This window comes from Gallinula chloropus, assembly GCF_964237585.1.
Source record: "Gallinula chloropus genome assembly, chromosome: 26".
Taxonomy (NCBI): Eukaryota; Metazoa; Chordata; class Aves; order Gruiformes; family Rallidae; genus Gallinula; species Gallinula chloropus.
Genome location: NC_140111.1, coordinates 2,176,906 through 2,198,428, shown reverse-complemented (window position 1 = coordinate 2,198,428; position 21,523 = coordinate 2,176,906). Strand labels below are relative to the sequence as shown.

The 21,523-nt window shown below is 66.0% G+C and overlaps 1 protein-coding gene across 1 annotated transcript; it reads right to left on the bottom strand.

Annotated features, from left to right (window-relative positions):
- Nucleotides 1-397: 397 nt before the first annotated feature.
- ARHGAP23 (Rho GTPase activating protein 23) lies at nt 398-20,041 on the bottom strand (the record flags this gene model as incomplete). Its single annotated transcript, XM_084275537.1, has 24 exons — nt 398-1,814; nt 1,948-1,979; nt 3,437-3,530; nt 3,631-3,672; nt 3,810-3,935; nt 4,116-4,205; nt 4,340-4,413; nt 4,715-4,793; nt 5,968-6,123; nt 6,208-6,326; nt 6,506-6,633; nt 6,927-6,988; nt 8,178-8,471; nt 8,639-8,776; nt 8,913-8,970; nt 9,078-9,189; nt 9,316-9,471; nt 10,107-11,559; nt 12,362-12,416; nt 12,689-12,767; nt 13,100-13,192; nt 14,299-14,323; nt 16,799-16,981; nt 19,751-20,041. 24 exons carry the CDS (start codon nt 20,039-20,041, stop codon nt 792-794), a joined length of 4,962 nt encoding a protein of 1,653 aa, XP_084131663.1. The 3' UTR covers nt 398-791.
- Nucleotides 20,042-21,523: the final 1,482 nt, after the last annotated feature.

Below are 21,523 nucleotides of genomic sequence, written 5' to 3'. Positions count from 1 at the left end.
GGGGACAGGACCAGTCGTACAGGGGGGACCTGTGGGACACATGAGAATGACACAGAAAGAACAGTGACGTGACTTGATACCCCCCCAATGCCCCCTGTGTGCCCACGTGGTGATGCTGGGGGGTCCCTGTGCACCCCCCCCCACCTCACCCCATCCCGGGCAGCCGCACTGCATCCCCTTCCTAAAGTGCTTCTGGCCTGGGGGGTGCAGGAAGGGGAGTGGGGTTGGGGAGGGGACTGGGGGGCTTTGCCACTGCTGGATGGGGGCTGTGGCTCACGGGGAGCTCATGTCCCCCATTTCCTCCCCCCGCAGCTCCTGTATGACACCCCCTCTCATCACCATGCAAACACCCCCCATCCATCACACTGAGGGTCGCCCCAGCACAGCCACACCCTGCAAAAGAGCTCAGTGCCCATATCTGGGAGCGGGCCCATGGTGGTGGTCCCCAGGATCACCGGTGGTCCCCAGGGTCCCTGGTGGTCCCTAGGGTCCCCGGCCAGGGCAGCCGCAGCACCCAGGGAAGCGCCCGCACTTCACGCCGCTGCGGCTGGGGATGGCAGGGCCACCACTGCCTGGGGTGGGCACAGTCCCCACGAGCCCCCTGCCATCCTCCCCGGCACTGCCCACCCTGCATGTCCCCATGGTGAGGGGGACAAGGTGTCCCACCCGCTCACGTTGACCACGGAGCCTCGTTAAATAACAGCAGCTTGTCCAGAGCACAATTAAATTACAAGAACGAAGGCGAGTCCTTAAATTAAGGGGGGGAGCCGTGGCGGGGGCATCTCGGGGGGTCAGAGACACTGGGGGAAGCGCAAGGGGGCCGGGGGGCTGCCCGGGGGGCTCTTGGTACTCAGCACCTCGCCAGCGGTGCCGGGCTGTGCCGGGGTGGGCACCGAGGGCCGAGCTTTGGTGGACTCCAGGCTGCTGAGCCCCGAGTCCTTGTCGTGGCAGGGTCCCGGCACCACCTCCAGCCCCCTGGGCTCCTTCCACTCGTTGAAGTTGAGGTCCTTGAGGCCGCCGGGCACCACCACCGTGTGCCGCCGCCAGCTGCTCTTCTTGCGGCGCGTCTCTGGGGAGTGGGCTCGCCGCAAGCGGACCCCCATGTCATCCGCCGAGGCTCGCAGGCGCTGCCGGAGCTGCTCCCGCAGCGAGGGTCTCCCTGGGGACCCCCAGCCTTGGTCCTCACCGCTGGGCGCTGGGGTCTCGCCGCCTGGCCGGGGTCTGGCCAGCTTCCTGCGGGCCAGCGTGTCGCACTGGATCAGGCGGTGGGAGTTGAAGGATGGGCGGCCAGGGGGTCCCTTATCCTCATCCCCGGTCTCCCCATCTCCCTGCCCCGGTCGGATCCGGGCTCCTTCCCTGCTCTCCGTGTCCGTCTCCATGTGGCTGAGCTCGCTGCGCTCGTCATCCGCCTCCTCCCCGCGGCTCCCGGCCACCGACTGCACCTCGGAGCACAGGCTGCGGTCCATGGTGGACAGGGTGGAGTAGCCCGACACGATGGAGCGGGCATCCGGCGCCGGATCGGACCCGGCACCCCCAGCTTCCAGGGAGTTCTCCTGCTCCATCCCAGCCGGGCTGGGGGCCGCCGGCTCGGTGCCGGTGCTGCGGGGGGCTTTGCCAGGTGCTGGCAGGGTGACCGTGGTCCCCTCGTCCTCCTGTTCCCGGCCCGGGGTGTCCCTGCGCTCCATGTCATCGTCAGTGCTGCTCCCGACGCCTTCGGCCTCTCTCTTCTTCTTCCTCTTGCGGGCAGCGGCCGAGACGAAGGGGAGGGCGAGGAGCTCCCGGTGCGGCGGCGCCTTCCGTGATGGCCACGTGCCCTGGGGAAAGGGGGGGACACTGGGTTTAGGGATGGGCTCTGTGCCCCAGCCACCACCTCCCCCCGACCCCCGCCCAGCACCCCCAGCCACCACCTACCCCCCCCCTCCATCCCCCAGCCCAGCACCCCTTTACCTTCGGTTTGGCGGAGCCGCTGCGGGTCGAGCCTGTAAAGCAGAGCAGAGAGGGGAAGGGGGGTGTTATCCAGGTCCTGGGAAAAGGGGCACGTTCTGGGGAGGGGGTTCAGTGGGTAGAGCTGGGGGACGCTGCTCCGTTCCCCCAAATGGGGATGGGGACCAGCTGGCCCCTGGCAGGGATGCCAGCGCCGAGCAGGATCTGTGTGTCGGGAGCTGCAGAAGGTTCTGGGAGGCTGGGAGAGGGTGACAGTGATGCATGGGTGGGGGGTCTCCCCAGCACTGCTCACCCACTGCAGAGCCCCGAGGGGAGGAGTGGGGTAAGGGGTGGGGGGCACACACACAGGCACACACAGCCAGGAAATACAGCCAGGACCCCAGCAGCAGGACCCCCCCCGCCCCCCAAACCCTGCCAGGGATGGGGCCTGGGGCTGCCACTGCCACGTCACCGGGATGAGGCACATGGGGACGCAGCTGCATCCAGCCTCAGAGAGGGGATTGTGGGGGGCTGTGGGGAGGTGGGGGGCTTCCCTGGCTCCCAGGGGAGTTAAGGGACTGGTGGGGACACAGTGGGGGGACAGAGAGGCAGCCCCAGCCCCACTGCTGTGGTGTGAAGGACAAGACAACAGACACCCCTCTCCCACCCCGCACGCCCCAGGATGGGGTTAGCAGCTGCTGACGACGAGAGAGGGGGAGGCAGAAAGGGGGTGCTGACCCTCCCCAGGGCATCGGGCCCCCCCATGGAGCCTGGGATTTGAGTGTGCCAGTCCCAGGACACCCAGCACCCAGAGGATGCTCACAGCAAGCCCCAGCGCACCCGACAACAAGGATTAAAGGATTTGGGGCTCCCCAGGTGCTCAGCCACCCCTTGCGATGCTGAGGACCCAGGGCATGGGCAGGATAGGACCCCCTCCCCTCCCACTGCTCCCCCCTGCTCCCGCTCTCTCGTGGTCACCCCGAGGAGTTAGTGCGTGAGCAATGCACCCAGGATCAACACTGTACCCGCTCTAGCTCTCGAGGAGGTCCGCTGGAGGAGGAAGAGGAGGAGGAGGAGGAGGAAGAGGACAGCACAGAGAAGTTCAAGGAAAGAATGTAAGAAATCAGTCGAACATCAAAGTCTCCCGGTCTCTGGGTTGGCAGCAGGGGCTGGAGGGGGGAGCGGGCGCGGGCAGGGGTCCCGCCGGCTGCCTTGGCACCGCGGCCAGCCGGGTGTGCAGAGGGATGAGGAGCAGCCACCGGAGAGAAGGGTGACAGGAGAGGGTGGGGAGGGGGCTCTGCTGGCACCCCCAGGGGAGATGCCCCCGCTTTCCGGTGAGGATGGTGCCGGGATGTCCCGCTCTGGCACACACAGGGTTGCCGTGGCCATGGTGAGCCGGGCTGGGTGTCTGTGCTGGTGTGAGCGTGGGGGGGGCTGGAGCAGCTGGAGAGGCACCCCGGGGTGCCTGGGTGCCAGGGCTGGAGGGGCTGGTGGCGTGGGTGCTGCTCCTCACCTGCGGCTTCGCCGGGCGCCGCGGTCCTGCCGATGTTGGGCAGCAGGTACTCGATGTTGGGCACGGACTGGGCCTCCTTCTCATCCACGGGGGTCTGCAAGGGGAGGGGGTACAGGGTCAGGCAGCTGCCCACAGCACCCAGGTTCCTAAGCAGGGCTCTGCACCCCTCCTGCCCCACAGTGACACACACTCACCTTCTCACCCTTGTCCTCCTTGTCACTGAAGAACCAGTCTGACTGTGGTGGGGGGGGAGATGGGACAGGGGTTACAGACCAGCAAGGAGCGGGGGGGAGCTTGGTGCAGCTGGGGAACCCCATTCCCCATGCCTGGGGTGGGGATAGACCCCCTTCCAGCCCTCACTAGTGCCTCTTACGTGCTGGATGAGGGTCTCCACGATCTTGTAGCGGTCGGGCATGTGTGTCACCATGTCAGTCATGTTGTCCTCGGACGTCCGCACCAGCGTGGGGCCAAACACCAGTGCCAGATTTCGGGGCTCCATCTGTAACCAGAGCCAGGGTTAGCACCTGCCCACAGCCCCCCCTCAGCGTTCACTGCTCCATCAGGCACCAGCCCCCCTTCCCATTCCACTGCAAGCTGCGGCTCGGCCCAAGCTGGGGGGCTGGAGATGGGGAGGGGGTCTGGGACACCCTGCTGGATGCTCAGGGCAGGGGGATGGTACCTTGTTCTTCTCTGAGTGGTCAGCGATGGTCTTCAAGTGACCCACCAGGAACTTGAGTGTCTCGTAGTAGTGACCTGGCAGGTCCCGGATCTGGGGGAGGTGGGGGGGGCACTAGGTCACCTCTCCACTCACCAGCCCTGCCTCTCCCACCCGGGGGGCAGCCCTCCATGGGGAGGGGGTGTCCAGGCTGTGCCCCTCACCCCAGCCCGACCCCATCTCCTCACCAGCTTCCGCAGCGTCCTCATCCTCTCGCTGGCGTCCTCTATCCGGTTGGCCTCGATGAAGTCGTTGTACTTATCTGGAAGTGGGACATGGGGGGGTCAGAGCCAGGTTAGGGGGGGAAGGGAACACCCCAGGGCCAGGGACCCCAGATGCACCAGCTGGGGAGTGGACTGGGAGTGGTGGGCTGGGGCACAGAGGGGTAGGGAGGGACAAGGATGAGGGCTGGCTGAGGGGGCTCAGGAGGAGGGGGTCCACAGAGCCCCCCACCTCCCTCCCAGGGTCTGGGACCCCGTCCCCATCGTGGGGTGGGGATGGGGACACTCAGTCTGGTATCAGCCATCGATGCTGTGGCCACTTTGGGGGTCCCAGCGACTCACCATCGGTGAAGAGGGGCTCGGGCAGCTTTCGGAAGAAGGATTTCAAGAGGCTGCTGATGACGTTCAGATCCTGCCACCGCTGCAGGGGAGAGAAGGGACCGTGCTGGGACCACCCCTGGGACCACCCCGGGACCACCGAGCTGAGCTGGGGTGTCCCAGGCCACCACCACGGCGGGGGACACACGCACAGGAGCCGGGGGGCTGAGGGGAGGGCAGGGCGGCAAGGGAAGCCCTCGGGTACCCGGAGCTGCGAGGAGACCCGTGTGTCCCCAAGATGCCACCGGCACTACGGCCACCGAGCGCTAGAGGGCCCTGTCGCGCCGGGCAACGCCAGCGCGATGGGGAGGGGACGGCGACACAGCCCCGCAGCGGGACAACGGCCCCAGGAGCATCCCCAGAGCACGGAGACAAGGAGCGGGGTGAGGATGGGGACAGGGATTCATGGAAAGGATGGGGACAGGGACCACAATTAAGGATGGGGACAGGGATTCATGGAAAGGATGGGGACAGGGACCACAATTAAGGATGGGGACAGGGATTCATGGAAAGGATGGGGACAGGGACCACAATTAAGGATGGGGACACACATCAGAGTAAGGATAGGGATTCATGGAAAGGATGGGGACAGGGACCACAATTAAGGATGGGGACACACATCAGAGTAAGGATAGGGATTCATGGAAAGGATGGGGACAGGGACCACAATTAAGGATGGGGACAGGGATTCATGGAAAGGATGGGGACAGGGACCACAATTAAGGATGGGGACAGGGATTCATGGAAAGGATGGGGACAGGGACCACAATTAAGGATGGGGACAGGGATTCATGGAAAGGATGGGGACAGGGACCACAATTAAGGATGGGGACACACATCAGAGTAAGGATAGGGATTCATGGAAAGGATGGGGACAGGGACCACAATTAAGGATGGGGACACACATCAGAGTAAGGATAGGGATTCATGGAAAGGATGGGGACAGGGACCACAATTAAGGATGGGGACACACATCAGAGTAAGGATAGGGATTCATGGAAAGGATGGGGACAGGGACCACAATTAAGGATGGGGACAGGGATTCATGGAGAGGATGGGGACAGGGACCACAATTAAGGATGGGGACCGACATCAGGGTAAGGATAGGGATTCATGGAAAGGATGGGGACAGGGACCATGGTAAGGATGGGGACAGGACCATGGTAAGGATGGGGACAGGGGTGGGCACGGGGCCATGCAGCCCGCCCTGCCCTCACCTCATCCTGCAGGTTGATCTCGGTGGCTCCCTTGTTGAGCTGCTCCTGCAGACTGGACACCACGGCGTTGTTCCCGGGCACGCGGTAGATGCCCATGTACTCCAGCCCTCGGTCCTCCACCACCTTGCAGCAAGCTTCCACGATCAGGGGGACGTTCTGCAGGGACAAAGCGGGGCTGATGATGGGGGTGCCAGGGCTGTGTGGGGTCCCTGAGGACTGGCACTGCCAGCAGGACCGTACCTTGTTGTCTGGGGCAGGCTGGCAGTCCTCCAGCCTCACACCAAAGGCCCGAGGGGCAGATTTCTTGTTCTTCTTCATGATGTTGATGCCCCATGGGGCTTTTTGGGAGCCACCTTCATCTGAGGAGGAAAAAGCCATGGGACTGTTTGCTGATGAGTCAGGACAACCAGGAAGAGCATCCCCGCTGCCCTCCAGGGATGAGCGTGATGGCAGCCAGAGGGTGAGCCCCCCCCTCTCCTTGCAAAGCCCCCGGGTTGGCTGTACTGGGATGCCCCATGCTGCAGAGGGGGTGTCGTACCTTTTGCAACGGCTGCATCCTGCCTGGGGGACCGGGGTGCGCTGGTTCCTGTCTGCTTCAGGAACTCGGCTCGGATCCCCAGCCCACGAGAGCCCTTGGGTGAGGAATCGGGCTTGGCACCAGCGGGGCTGCGGGGAGAGCAGGGGCGGGGGGGGGCTGTCTTAGGCTGGGCACACTCCTGGCACCTCTACCCAGCTGCACCCCACACCAGGTAACGGGGACCCTTGGGAGCACCGAACAACTTGAACCCTTCGCTCGGTGCCAGTTCGGCTGAGCCAGAACCCCACCGGCACCCCGAGGGAAGACGGGCGCAGCCGGCATCTCCGGTGCTGCCCCATCAAGGGCGGCACTTGGCTTCGCTCCATCGCTTTAAAATCAGTGCGCTGGGGGGTCCCGGAGCCCACCGCCCCCCGGTCCGTACCTCACTTTCCGGTAGTCGTTTAACTTCTTGTTGATAAGCGCTTGGCTGGCAAAACCGGGGTCCTGGAGAGGCAGAGAGAAGAGGGGAAGGGAGAGCTTGAGCAACGCATCCAACGGACACCCCAGGCGAGTCCACGCTCTGCCAGGCGCCGCACGGGGCCAGGCAGGACCAGGCAAAGGGCAGGACTGGATCCCCACTGCCCCAAACCAGCCGGTGCCTGCCAGCACCCTCACTGCCCTGCTGCTGTCTGCAGGACTCCTTGCCACGGCACGGGGCGGCACACGGACAACGAGACAGACACAGAGAGCCTTGGGGACAGACAGGCACGTCCCTCGGCATCGCACACGCCTCCGTCAGCCCACACCGGGCACACGGGCTGCACCACGCAGCATCCATAGATGCACACTCATCCCTGAGGGATGCTCCCTGCCCGGCGGCACCACAACCCCGGCAGGAGCCCAACGCGGCTCTGGGAGCTCTGACCCTGCTACCAGCACCGCCAGCAACGCTGAGCCCCCTGCGCCATACGGAGCGGGGCTGTGCCATGGAGAACCAGAGACCACCACGAGCTCAACGGACCCTCTGAGGCCGGAGCATGCCATGAGCCCGGCACCAACGCTGTGACCAAACGAAGCCATCCCAGCATCACAGGGACACGGCGTGCAGCCAGCCCAGCGCTGGCACATCCTGCCCTGTGCATCTTCCGCTGGAGCACGGGGAGCAGCTCTCTCCAGCTCAGACCCGATCAACTCATTGCACACACCACGGCTGCCCCAAACGGGCTCAGCCCCGACTCAGTGCCAGCCCCAGTAGTCAGCAGCACCACATTGGGCACCATGCCTGGCACACACAGAGCAGCCCCCTCCAGATCTCTCTCCACCCAAGGAGACACAACACGCCATGGCAGAGCCACGCACGCTCCTCCCACCGCACGACCAAACACCGCCGGGCTGATCCGGTGCTGAACCCTGCCTGGAACACCATCACGGCACACAAAGCCACACCGCCTCTGCCGAACACCCCGGAGCACCCTGCCCTGCCTGAGGTCAGCAGAGCCACACGCTCTTCTTGGACGCTGCGGCGCCCCGTGCACCCCTGGGAGCACGACACAGCACGGGCGAACCCCCACATCAGCGCAGGGGGGGACTGGCCGTGGCCTGGGGAAGCAGCACAAGGCAAAGAGCCGGAGAGAGCCGAGGCGGTTAGTGCCGGGAGAGCCAGAGGCAGCCGGGAGCCCCATGTGGCTCTCACCTCGCCCTCAGCCTTGCTGTTCTCCCTGATGACTTTGATCCAGGCCAGCATGTCTTCCCGATCCTCTGCCTGAAAGAGATATTCACAGAAGTCAGCGGTCGTCAGGCGGAAGACGTGCTTCCTCTTGGTCTCGCTGTAGGAGATGTCCACCAGGCACGCTCGGATGCTGATCGGCGGCTCCTCCTCACCTGGGGCGCAGGTCACCGCCTCCCGCCTGTCCTTGCACAGGTACAGCGAGTGGGTGCGCAGCACGGCGAAGACGCGCTTCCACTGCCGGATGCCTCCACCGACCTTCTGCAGGGAGAAGGGATGGGGGAGGGTGGGGAGGAGGGGGTGGGGGGAAGGTGGCACGGAACCTCAGGGATGCTCACGATGATGGGGGGGGGAGGGAGGGGGGGGAGGGAGGGAGCACATCCGTCCCCGTGGCGCCGGGGGGTGGGCTCGGGGAGGCACCCGCCTACCTTCCCCTTTTTGGTGAGGATCTGCTTGCAGTGGAGCCAGCCCTCCTTCCTCACGGCGCTGAACGGGACGTCCGAGAGGTCGGAGGTTGAGTGTCTTTTGGAGCGGGCGTCTTCGGATGTGCCAAGGCTGTCCAGAGACTGCAGGGTGTAAGGAGGGGACCAGAGGGTCACCATTCGGGTGATGCTGTTGGCACCTCCTGCTCCAGCAGTGCCCCAGCCAGGCAGAGCATCCCTGGGACACCCCCAGCACCCCCAACCCTCGCCTGACACTCACCCCATCGGTGAAGAAGCTCCTCAGCATGCGGAGGCTGGGGACCCGGCTGGGCATCCTCCTGGGAGGGGGGGGGAAAAGCAGCCCCCGTGAGCAGGATGGTGGGGAGGGGACGGGAGCTGTGCAGTAATGGGATGGGGAAGTGGGGCAGGGGGGGTCCAGCCCTACCTTAGGATCTTCCCCTCATCCCGAAATGCATTCAGACCATCGTCACAGGACTTGGAGCGCTCGGTGGTGATGGCCAGGAGGTAGGACGAGCGGCGGCCAGCCTTGATGCTGCCTGGGAGGGGAAGGGAAGCCAAAGCTGCTCAGAGGCTGAACCCCAGGGCCGGGGGCTGCTCCTCCCCATCCTAACCCCCCCCACACACCCCCGGTAGAGCCCCCTGCCCCCCTCCCCATCACTTACTGCAGTCCTGGGAGTAGTGCCGGCTCAGGGCGAAGGCAAAGGTGGGTGAGGAGGGGCTGGTGGCCACAGCGGGTGCGGAGTTCATGGCGCTGGAGACCACCGAGGAGGCAGGGATGTGCTTGGCCTTCAGGTCAATGCTGGGGCTGGTGGGTTCGTCTGTGAGAGGGGTGGGCAGCGTTGCAGGAGGGGTCGGGGCAGGACTGAGATGGTGGAGACCATGCTGGGATCTCCCAGTGCTTCTGGTGGGTCGTGGGTTTGCAGGTGCCTGGCTGGTGGACACGCTCCCACTCCCAGCAAAGCCAGGAGTCACCCTGAGCCTTGTGCAGAGCAACCCCATAGACCCCTGGCCAGCCTCATCCCTGCTCTGTGGTGAAGGAGGGTCAGAGCTGGCAGCTCCCCCAGACTCATTTGGGTCCCCCCCAAGGCAGAGGTGGCTGGGCAGGGAGGTCCTGAGCAGGATGGGGAGTGGCTCATCCTGGATTCATCCCTGTTCCTGCTCTGGGAACAGCAGGGACATGTGGATATGAGGTTGAGAAGGAGATGTGGGACAACAGAGGGAGGATGAGGCTGCTCGAGCCCAAACCCTGGCACCCCATTGCCAGCACCCACAGCCCTGCTCCAGGGTGCTGGGTACAGCCCCTTCCAGTTCCCACAGAGCGATGCTCTAAAACCATACCATGTCCCAGCAAAACACGCCCTCCCCTGTTGAGCTAACCCCCCCACCCACTCCCCCACCCCATCCCCATCACATCAGCACCCACCACCCCGAGCCCTGAGCTGCCCCAACTCACCAATGAAGGGGATGGACGCCAGCGAGTCCTCAGGGGCCGCCAAGGGAGCCACACGCCGGCCTTGCCGCTCGGCCGCCAGCCTCTCCCCTTTGCCCCCCGCTGCTGGGGGGTCACAAATGTCCGTCTCCTTCACCCCCTCGGGGAAGACAAAGTTCATCTGCCGGAGTGGGGGAGGCATCTTACGGCCCGTGGGCGGCTTCTGCCGCAAAACCACCTCTTCCCTCCGCTCCTCCGGATGCTCGGGCACCCGGCTGCTCTCCGGCCGCTGCTCCCTGGGTACGGTGGGGATGGCTGCGGGGGGTGGTGGGACGGTGGGGACCACCCTCTCCGGGAGAGGGGCGGCCGTCCGCTGCGAGATGCTGAAGGTGGGCAGCCCCCCAAAAGCCGGGTCACGGAAGGAGAGGGCGTGGAGCAGCCCCGTGCGGCGCTGGAAGGATGGGCTGTAGCTCCGGTAGCCGATGTATCCGGAATCATCCGCGCTTGGCAGGTTGGGCTGTGATGGGTGCTTCTGCACGGGCGCCGGCTCCCGTGAGGAGGAGGAGGAGGAAGGTGCGAAGGAGCTGTGCGGGATGGGCTGGGTGGTGGTGGCGGCGGTGGTGACGGTGGTGGCCCGGCAGACCCTCTCGGGTGGCCAGGCGGAGCGGTCGAGGCGAGGGGAGAGCAGGGCAGCGGGCTCCAGGGCCTCCATGGAGCGCCCGTACCTGCCCAGGTAGTGGTCGGAGCGGGCGCGGGGTGCCCATCCCTCCCGGGACGGCTGCAGCAGGGTGTCATGCGAGGCGCTGTGGGGCCAACCCCGGGGGGCTGCCGCCGCCGAGCCCCCCCCCAGCCGATCCTGGGACACGCTGCGGTAGCGGGGCGGCATGGCGTGCCGCCGCTCTTCCGAGGCGCTCCGACGGGGCTCCTGGCTGCAGAACCAGCGGGACAGAGCCTGCTGGCACTCCTGGCGGCCGGGGACACGCTGGCTGCCCGCTGCCTCCCGGGGGGGCCGCCCGGCCCCTGCCAGCCCCCCGATTCCCTCCTTGAAGCCGCAGTGAGTCTGGTGCTCTGGGAGATGCTTGGGGACCCCGTAGCAGGAGGGAGGGTGTGGTGGTGGGATCCCGTAGCGGTCAGGCAGAGAGGGTGCGACGCTGCCGGGGCAGCTGGTGCGGGAGAAGGAGCCGGGGTGCCCGTGGGGTGCGGTGTGGCGTGGGGGGGGACCCCCAGGCTGCGGCTCGTCGGGGCGGTGTGCGGGGCTGCCACCCGCCTCTCTCCAGGTGCTGGCGAGCGCGGCCGCGCTGAGTGGGGACGAGGGGCCGGCGGGGTGGTGGGTACGGGCATCCGGAGCGGGGTCAGCACCCCGGGCCTGGAAGGGGTACGTCTTCCGTGGGTAGCAGATGGGAGGGGGCTCGGGGATGCTCTGCGCCCCGCCAGAGTAGGGCTCGTTGCCCTTCAGGTAGGCATCCTGTGAATACGCCTGGAGAGGGGACAGGGGGTTCAGGGTGGGAGGCTGCAACACCCCAGGGGTGCCCCCCTGCTCCTCCCCAACCTGCAGGCAAACCTCCTGGCTGGCTGCAGCCCCCCCAGCCTTCCTTTCCCACGGGTCCCTCCTAAAACACTCCTGGCTGGGACCAACTCTCCCTTCAGCTTCACACCCCAGGGATCATCAGAGCCCGGGGCAGGCACAGAATTACCCCTGGCCTTGCCAGGGCTGTAACCCCCCCACCCCCAGCCTGATGGGAGCAGATCCCTGGGCTGGGATCAAGCTGTGGTCCAACAGGCACCCCTGGGGTTGGTGCCAGCAGCTTTGGTGACCAGGAGAGCCTTGGGAAGCAGACAGGACTGGAGGGGCATCAGGAGAAGCCCCACACACACATTGGTGGTCACTGCTGCCCCTCAATCCCAGCTCACCCACAGCAGTCACTTGGGATGCTCTAAGGATCAGCCAAACCCAGAGGAACTCACCCTTCAGCTGTGCCTGAGGATGCCCACCCAAAAAACCCCCAGGGGCCATGCCCCCCATCCTTCCTGCCCCTGGTACCTCCATTTCCACATCCCCTGCTGCTTGGGCGGTGGTGATGGGGCCCTGTCCCCAAGGGTCCCCAGTGAGGTTGGGGTGCTTGGCTCCCCCTACTCAAGGTATGGGGGGCACATGGGCAGAGACTGAGCAGCCCCTTGGGTCCAGTGGGGCAGGAATGCTGGCCCAGCCCAGGAAAGGCTCATTGGGGAACGTGAGTCCGGTGCCTGGCACCACCCCCCCTTCCCCACAACAAACTCACCAGCTGGAGGATGTCCTCGTCCTTGGGCATGATGGAGAGCTCCAGCACATCCTCACTGCAGGGAGATGCAACAGAGGGGTCAGGGTGGCCAGGACTGGCCCCCGCCCGCCCACAGGGAGGCCACACTGGGATGGATCCCCCATGAGAGGATCCCAGCACCCCCATCCCCATGGGATGGTCACAGCAACACCACTGCCTGTCCCGGGTGCCCTGCAGCCTGTGTGTGGCTCCTGCCAGCCCCGGTGCCTGCTGCCATGTGCCCCCTCCACCACCTCTCCAGCTCTGCCCATCCCCACGTACCCCCCCAGCCCCAGGAAGGGGCCTGACCTGTTCTGGATGAGCGCGATGACCTGTGAGTAGGTTTTCCCGATGATGCTCTCCCCATTCACCTTGACCAGCCGGTCCCCTGCAGAGCCAGGGAAGAAGAGGGTGTCACAGCAGGTGGGGTGGAGGCATTTGGCTGTCCCCACGGGTGCTCATGGCCAGGGCTTCTGCCAGGGGCAGAGCCAGCTCCTGCGTGGCAAGGGGAGCCGTGGAGGTCCCCAAAACCAGCCCAACCCAGTGCTGAGCATCCCAGGTGGGGACAGGACAGCAGAGCCCCCACAGCGCCAGGGAGCAGAGAGAAAGGGAGTGGGGGGAAGAGGGAGTGCAAGAGAAAAGAGCATCACACATGGCCCATGAATAGCCTGAGCCCCCTCCAGCTCAGAGACCCCTGCCCACCCCGTGCCCCCCGCTCACCGGTGCGCAGCCCAGCCTGGTGCGCCGGCCCGTCCTCCCGCACGTTCTTCACGAAGATGGTGTCCATGGGCTCCAGGCGGCTCCGGGGGGCACCTGCTCCCCAAGGACAGAGCGTCAGGGAGCTGCCAGCACGGCTGGGAGCATCCCAGGGCAAGGAGTGTGTGTGCCCCATCACTGTACCCTCCTGATCCCACAAGCCCGCTTTGCCAGCCCTGCCAGCACTGAGGACCTGTGGAGCACAGACCGTGCCCCAGGGCAAAGCCCCCACTCCGGGCAGCCCCCCCAAAACACACATCTCCCCCAGCCATGGCCACTTCCCGGTGTGGCTACAGCAGAACCAGTTGGGTGCCACAAACAACCAGAGGTGGGTGGGCAGGGGTGGGAGGTGGAAGGATGGCAGAGGGATGATGATGACAAGGGGTGCTGAGGAATATCCTGGAGTGAGGTCAGTGCCCCCCTCAGCCCCCTGCCAAGCCCAAGCTGGCATTGGGAGACAGGTCTGGCTGTGGCTGCTGTATCCAGCTCAGCACCCAGCCCCGCATCCAGCCCCGCATCCAGCTCAGCACCCAGCCCCGCATCCAGCTCAGCACCCAGCCCCGCATCCAGCTCAGCACCCAGCTCAGCGCCCAGCCCCGCATCCAGCCCCGCATCCAGCTCAGCACCCAGCTCAGCACCCAGCTCAGTGCCCAGCCCCGCATCCAGCTCAGCATCCAGCCCCGCACCCAGCCCCGCACCCAGCCCAGCCCCTGGGGGCCGCAGCCCCGGCGCCTCGTCACGCTGCCGGCGCGATCCGTTCTGACGCCTTCACATTCGCTCCTGTCACCACCAGCCTCGGGCCGTGTCCCTGTCCCCAGACACCCCCTGCTCGGCCCAGCAACCCGCAGCGGGGACCGGTGCTGCCCACACCGCAACCCCCCCCCCCCAGGCACTAAGACAGACCCCTCGGGGGTGGAGTCCAGAGAACCCCCCCAAAGGCTTTGGGGACACCGAGCCCGTCGGCCACGCCAGGAGCCACCGACACACCACACAGCTTCACCGCCAGCCAAAACTTAGGGCCACAGTGCCAGCCAACGGCTGTGACCCCCCAGCTGCATCACCCACCATGAGCTCCAACAGCCACCTGCCCCCCCCCAGACCCCTGCGCCCACCCATCTGAGGGGTCCCTGGGGTCCCCGTGCTGGCACAGCACCGGTGCTCACCTGCTCGGTTCCCATTCTCCTCCTCCTGCCAAGAGAAGAGAAAAACTCTTATTTGGTGACCAGACTGCAGTGGGGGGGACCAGGAGGGGACCCGGGGGGGTACCAGCCCCATGAAGCATCCCTCTCCCCTGTGCCACCCCATGGCTAAAATCACCCCCTGACACAGCCGTGCTGCCCACCCAGCCTCACGGGCAGGCAGGGAGCAGGACAACCCCCCAGCCCCCAGCAGCTGGGGAAGGGGCCGGTTTGAGGGGCTGGAGAGGGGATCCAGCATTTCACCCTTCTCCTGGACTGGCTGGGGTGGGGGAAGCGTGAGACCCTGTAGTGGGGTCCCAGGGGTGGGGTGGAGATGCTGGCTGGCACTCATGCCAACACAGCACCTGGGACATGGGTCTGGGTGGCAGGGACCCCCAGAAAGGTGGCGGGGGGGTTGCATCAGCCCCCAGTGGGGCTACAATTAGTCCTGCAATTATTGGGTGGGGGGAAGCATGTCCCTGGGGGTGGGTCACCTCCACAGCCCCTGGCTGCATGGAACAGGCTTGGAACACAGGTCCCAGTGCCCATCCCAGTGGGACTGAGCGACATTCCCAGTAAGGGAGGAGGAGGAGGAAGGGGGGAGGGCTGGAGGCACCCACCCCTGTTGTCCACTGTGCAGTGGGAAGGAGAAGCCACATCCTGCAGCCTCAGCACACACCCAGCACCATCACCCACACAGTAGGAGCGTGGGACCACCAAGGGTCCCTAGACTCACCCCTCTGCCCACCCTCCCCCCACCCTGAGCACCCCAGAGCCCTTCCCAGCGCCTCGGGCACCCCGCAGCCCCGCTCCGGGCGCTGGGCGCGGCGGTGCCGATGCACCACGGCACGGTGCAGGCAGCTCTGCCCTCACCCTCCCCGCTGAGTCAACCCCCCACCGAAACTCAGCCCCCGGACCTGGCTGCCCGCCGGCACCCATGGGTGCTGAGCCAGCCGCACCGCACCCTGCCCCACCGGCCCAGGAACGCCGGCTTGGGGCTCAGACGGGTGCCTGGAGCTATTCCCAGCCCCTTTCCAAGATCACGGCAGCCTTGCGGCACTGATGCGGCTCCTTCCCACGCAGCACCGGCTGCTCCCGCCCTGGCAGGGCTCAGCCCCAGTCCCCGGGGCAGGATCAGTCCCTCGCCCTCAGAGGGATGCCTGAGGAGGATGATGGGGATGAACAGGTTGGTTTGGAGCAGGTTTGGGTCATCCCAAATGAAAGGTCCTTTGCAGAGTCAGGTGGTGGAGATGGTTCCAGTCCTGGTGCTGGTGGGAAGGGTTTGGGAAGCAGGAATAAGGAGCCTGGGAAAAGCACCGTGGTGGAGGGTGCTGAGCAGGGGATTCCAGCGAGTTGTTTTCCCCACCCTGTGACTCACTTCCCACCACAGTTCCCTGCCTGTGGGGAGAACACAGTCACTGCCGGAGCCGTGGGGCAGCCAGAGCCGTGGAGCAGTTGGGGCAGCCGGAGCCGTGGGGCTGTGGGCAGCTGAAAAGCTCTTGGGGTGATGGAGAGCACCCACATCTGCCCACCCTGGAGCAGGGACCAGGGCTGCAACAGACCACGCAGCTCCCAGGAGTTTCTCCCTTCATCCACACGAAGCTGCTGCTGCAGAAAACGAGGCGAGGAGGGGAAATTCCAATCCCCGGGGCTTGGAGCTGGCTGGTCCATGCTGGAAGCTGCTGAGGGTCTCTCCAGCCCCCAGGGGAAAAGCGCTGCCCGGGTCGGGGCTTTTCAGTGGTTTGGGGCGGGGCAGGAGGCAGTGGCCCACCCCGGGGGTGGTTCCTCCCAAAAGGCAGCACCTGGGAGGGGTGTGGGCTGCAGCTGAGCCAAGACACGATCCCGGCTGTTGGGTTGCAGGGCTGATCCATCTGGAAGCCTCCAGCTGAGATCCCAATGGGAAGCAGAGGTGGTGAGCACTGGTGGGGCTGGGCATGTGCCCCTGGATGGGTGAGGACCTTCCCAGTGCCAGAGGGGATGAGCTGGTGATGCTGGTCAGAGGAGGAGGGTTGCAGTGAAGGGCTCCAGCTCAAGCAGCATCCTCTGATCCCAGGCTCAGCACTGCAGTGGCTGTGTGGGGTTTGCTTCAGCTCACGTGATGTGCCGCTGTGCTGAGGCTCCGAGGCTCCCAAGCACCTTCTCCTGCCATTCCCGGGAATGCCAGAGCCATCCTTCATTGCTGGGGGATCCCCTCCATTCCCACAGGCAGCTGTGTCCCCCACTCACATCTCCAGAGGTGGGAGAATGTCTCCCAGCAGGTCCCCCCATCCCAGGGTCACCCATGGGTGGGGACATCCCCAGGCACCCCGACAAGGCAGGCAACGGATGGTCCACTCCATGGCTCCCCAGAGCCCCCCTACCAGCTCCCCAACCCATACACAAGCATCCTGCATCCAGCCACTGCACCTCAGAGTCCTGACCGGCAGCCCTGGGGGTCCACACGGACCCCCCAGCCCAGTGTCCCTCCCCCAGGTCCCAGCCCTACCTTAGCTGTGGAGTGTACCGCCGACTCCGGGGGGTAGACGATGAAGTGCCGGAGGGTGAAGCCAAATCCCCCCTGCGAGCTCTTCTGCAGCACCACCGTCTTTGGGCCCACCCAGGGGAAGGGTCCCTCTGGGGGCACGTTGGCATTTGGGGACGCCCCATCTCTCCGGCCCGCTGTCGGCTGCTGGGGACAAGGCAGACAGTGTCACTTCTGGGAGGGGGGGTGTAAGCAGTCAGTCCCCACCCCTCAATCCACCCTGCCAAAACCCTGCACTGGGGGTGCTGAGATCCACCCAAAAAGCTGCTCTGCTCCTAGGAACTCCCCCCTTACAGCAATTCCAGGCCCCCCTCCCAGCCCACCACCCCCCCCCCCAGCATCCCCTGAGAGTCCTCGTGCGGGGCCTTTTGGGGGAAGGTGCAGGGAGAAGGATAAAAATAAAGGTCAGGGGGAAATGAGCTGTGCCTGGGAGTCTGGATGGGCCCCGGGAGCCAGCACAGCCCCAGGAGCTGTGGGGCGGATGGGGGACTCAGGGACAAAAGGTCCCCTTCCGATGACGCCGCAGCAATAACCCCGGGTGAGCCGGAAAGAGCTGCCTGGGAGGCAACTGGATGAGTGATGCTTCCTGAGACAGGGCAGGGATCTGGCACCGTGGTGGGATCTGGAGGGGGCACGCTGCCTGTGGAGCACCAGATCCGGCCAAGAGGGACACAGCTCCATCCCGCAGCCCCCGGGGCTGCAGCCAGGAGGGGGAACGGGGCTGTGGCAGAGCCAGAGGAGCTGCCGTGGGCATCGTGCCTGGAGCTGGGAAGGGCAGGATGAGTCCTGCCACCTCGGTGGGGTTTGGGAGGGTTCAACACAGCCCTGGCAAGGGTGCTGATGCTCTCCAGGGCTGCGCATCCAGCCCCACAGCTGAAGGGAGCGGAGGACCCTGCCCAAAGCCCCAGCAGCACCGAGCTCTGCCAAAACCCAGCCACTGGCGACCTGGGAGCAGGCAGAGACGGGCAGGGTGGGCAGCCAGGCAGGAGGGGACCCACCAGGGTCCTGCCCAAGCACCCTCCGCTTCCTTGCTGCAGCAGCTGCCGTCGGCCCATCCCGGCGCCATCGCGGTTGGAGCGCTGGCCGGGGAGGGGGGCGGGAGAGGGGCGGGAGAGGGGCGCACAAAGGGACAGGGACAAAAAGCCTTTGTCCCTGCCCGTGCTGAGTGGGCCTTTTCGCTGCCGGGGAGAAAGCTGATGGCAGCTCAGCGGGGCCGGGATGTTCTCCCTGGGCTGGGATGTGCTCCCTGGGCCGGGATGCTCTCCCTGGGCTGGGATGCTCTTCCTGGGCTGGGATGTTCTCCCTGGGCTAGGATGCTCTCCCTGGGCTGGGATGTGCTCCCTGTGCCGGCACATCCCACACAGCATCTGGCTGCAGGTGGGACCAGGGGTCCCAGCTTCCCCCACCACCCAGGAAAAGGATCCCTGGGGAGACAGCACAGCTCTGGCACTGCAGCCCACGAGGCACTGCTCCAGCACAGCACCCATGGCCCTACTCCATCACCACCGGAGCAAACCTGGGGTGGGGGGTACAAGTGCTCCGAGCGCTCACAGACACCCCAAACCACAAAGAGAACCACAATGCCCCAAACACCGACACAGGAGAGCCAGAAAACCCCATACAGGGGGGGCACAGAGCTCCCCATGTACCCCCCCAAGCCATCCCAGCACCACCCGCGCCCCAACTGCTGACCCAAACCCAGATGGTAACAGGCGCCTCGCTGCCCCCATGGGGACCCCCATCCCCGACGCCCCGGGGGCACGAGCATCCCGGCACGGTGCCTGTCCCCATCTGCGCCCTCCATTGTGTCGGCAGGATTATTTTTAAGCTGACAGCTGAATGTGCCCTGCTGATTTTAACCGGCACAGACAAGGCTGGGAGAGGCTGGGATCGGTGGAGACACCGATGGCAGCACCGACCCGCAGGGATGGGGACGTGTCCCTGTCACAGCCGTGCCGGTGCCACATCCTCAGCTGTGGTGGACCCTTAAAAGCATCGGTGGTCCCCCAAAAACCTGGTCCCATGAGCCTGAATCCATCCTTTCAGCCAAGCAAAAGCCCAGTGGGGAAAGTCACCCTGCTGCAAAGACCCCCCACAAAGGGCCCCGCAAGGGGCTTGGCAGAGAAAACTATCCAAGACTGCTGTGCCTCAGTTTCCCTCTTCACCCACCGTGGTGCAGAGCTTTTTCAGGCTGCAAAGCCCCCAACCATAAGCTCTGACACCCCTCACAGTGCCCACAGCTCCCCCAGCAGTGGGGCCGACGCCTCATTTGTCCCCAAACTCATTTGTCCCCAGCCCCCTTCCCGCAGGGACCCAGTTACCTCCTGGCTTTTCGGCTTCATTTTACCCTCAGCCCTGCGCTCCCACCAGCATCCTGCTCCTTAGCTCAACTCCCCCCAAACTCCCACCCCTCAAGGGCTGCAGACCCTTGGGATAGTCCCCTGCCCCCTGGCACGGGTCCACCCTGTCCCCCTACTCCATGTCACCGTGTCACCTCGCCCCCCCTACCCCATGGGGACACAAGGGGACAGGCAGCTCCCACCCATGTCCCACCACAGCAGAACAAAGCAGTGATTTCCCTGCGTCCCACAGACCCCCCCCCGGGGGGGGCGGGGGGGGGGGGCAGGATCTGTCCCCCCTCCTGGGCACAGCGAGCAGAGCAGTGGGAACAAAGCACCGTGGGGAGGGCGGCAGCACAGACCCCCCCACCCCACCCTGACCCCAGCCCCCAGTGCGGGAGGGGATGAAGGGGACTATGAGACAGCCCCAGGACACCCCCTCCCAGCAACCCCCCCTGCCCTCAACACCAGGGGAAAGCCCCCCACCCCTGACAGAACATCCCACCCTCCCAACGAGGAGCGACACCCGGAGCGACACCCGAAGTGACACCCGGCATCCCCAGCACACGGTTCTCACCCGGCGGCTCCTGGGGGTGCAGGGGGGGCCGCGGCCGTGCCGGGGGGGCCCGCGATGCTCCGTCCCAGCGGCGCAGCGGCGCAGGCTGCTCAGCCAGATGCAGCGGGGCTCGGGCGAGCTGCAGTCCACCCCGACGGCACGCTCCAAGCGCCAGCCCTTGCTGGCTCGTTGCACGCTCCACAGCCCTTTACTCACCACCACCACGGGGCTGGGGGTCGGCGGGGGGCGGGGGGGACCCCGCAGCACCCTCCGGGACCCCCGCACCCCTCTTCCCACACTCTCCTCTACCATACGGCCGCGGGCCAGGCCTGGCTTTGGTCAAGAGAGGCTCAGCTGGCGGCTGGCACAGCCATGGGCTCGCCGGCTCCTCGGCTGCCTTCAGCCCCCGAGCTGGGCAGCGCGGCAGCGGGGGGGGGCTGCGGGGGGCGGCGCGGGGGCGGCTGCACCGTCTCGCATGGCTGGGGCGGCGTGTGGTGCTCCCAGCCCGGTGATGCTCCACACGCTCCCTGCGAGCAGCCCCGGCGCGACGGGCGACAGCTGGACCCCCCCACCCAGCCACCCGTGCGGAGCAGGGATGGACGGACGGACGGATGGATGGACGGATGGATGGAGGGAGGGTAGGTGGGTGGGTGGGTGGGTGGGTGGGATGGGCGGAGAGCAGGCGGCCGCCCACCCCGGCTGGGCTGGCAGGCTGGCTGGGGCTCCAGCTGCCCGCAGGGATCAGTGTGCCCAGCCCAGTGTCCCCCAGCCCCCACCGCGGTGTCACTTTGCCTGGACTTTCCCTTTTTTACCCACCCCCCTCTTCCTCCATCACCCCGGGCAGTTTCCCACCCTCCTGCTTCCTCCTTCCCCTCCTCCCGGCCCCTTCCTTCCTCCCTCCCTCCCTCCCTCCCTCGCTCTCCTCAGGGCATCGTGTGATGCCAGGGACAGGGAGGGGGGCAAGCTGGGGGTGCAGGGAGTGTCACCCCTGCTCAGCTGGGAGATGAGACTCTCTGGGGCTCTGCAAGGGGAGAGCCCGTGGGGACTCTGAGCCCCCCGTGGTCCCCTCTCTGTCCCCAGTGCCCACACAGTGGGGACACACAACTACCCTTTTGGGGACCAACACAGACCCCCAGGGACTGACACAGACCCCTGGGGACAGACACAGCCCCCCAGGGACCGACACAGCCCTCCAGGGACCGACACAGCCGCCTGACCCCCCCCTGCTCAGCGCCCCTGGCCAATGGTGATGACTTCAAGGACACTTCCCACCAGAAGCCAAACCAAGAGCCCCCCAGCCCCACCTCCCATTTTGGGGGATACCCAGGTGCAGCGGGTCCCTCTCGTCCCTGGGGTACAGACCCAGCACCCCCCATAGTTTGACCCCAGCTCCCCAGTGTCGCATCCGCAGGCAGGGCCAGCAAACTGCCCAGTCACCAGCACCCTTGGGGGGCTCCCACTGTTCTGGGGGGGTCAAATCACCCCTCCCCAGCCCACCCCACACCCCCTTCATACCCCCTGAGCTGCTCCCCACCAAACGGAGCGGGGGGAAGATGGCAAAGTGCAGCACCTCATTGAAGCCAGAGCCTGCACCCACCAGACCCAGCCGGGGTCCCCCTACCCTGCTTCCCCCCCCCCCCCCCGCATCCCAGCCCGTCCCCCCATCCCAGCATGAGGGTCCCGCACCACATTCCTCCCGTGCTGGAGGCCGAGGAGAGGCACGTGCGGCCGCGCCGGGGAAATGCCAGGCATTGCTGGGATTGCAGCCCGCAGGCCGGCTGCCCCGCTCCACAC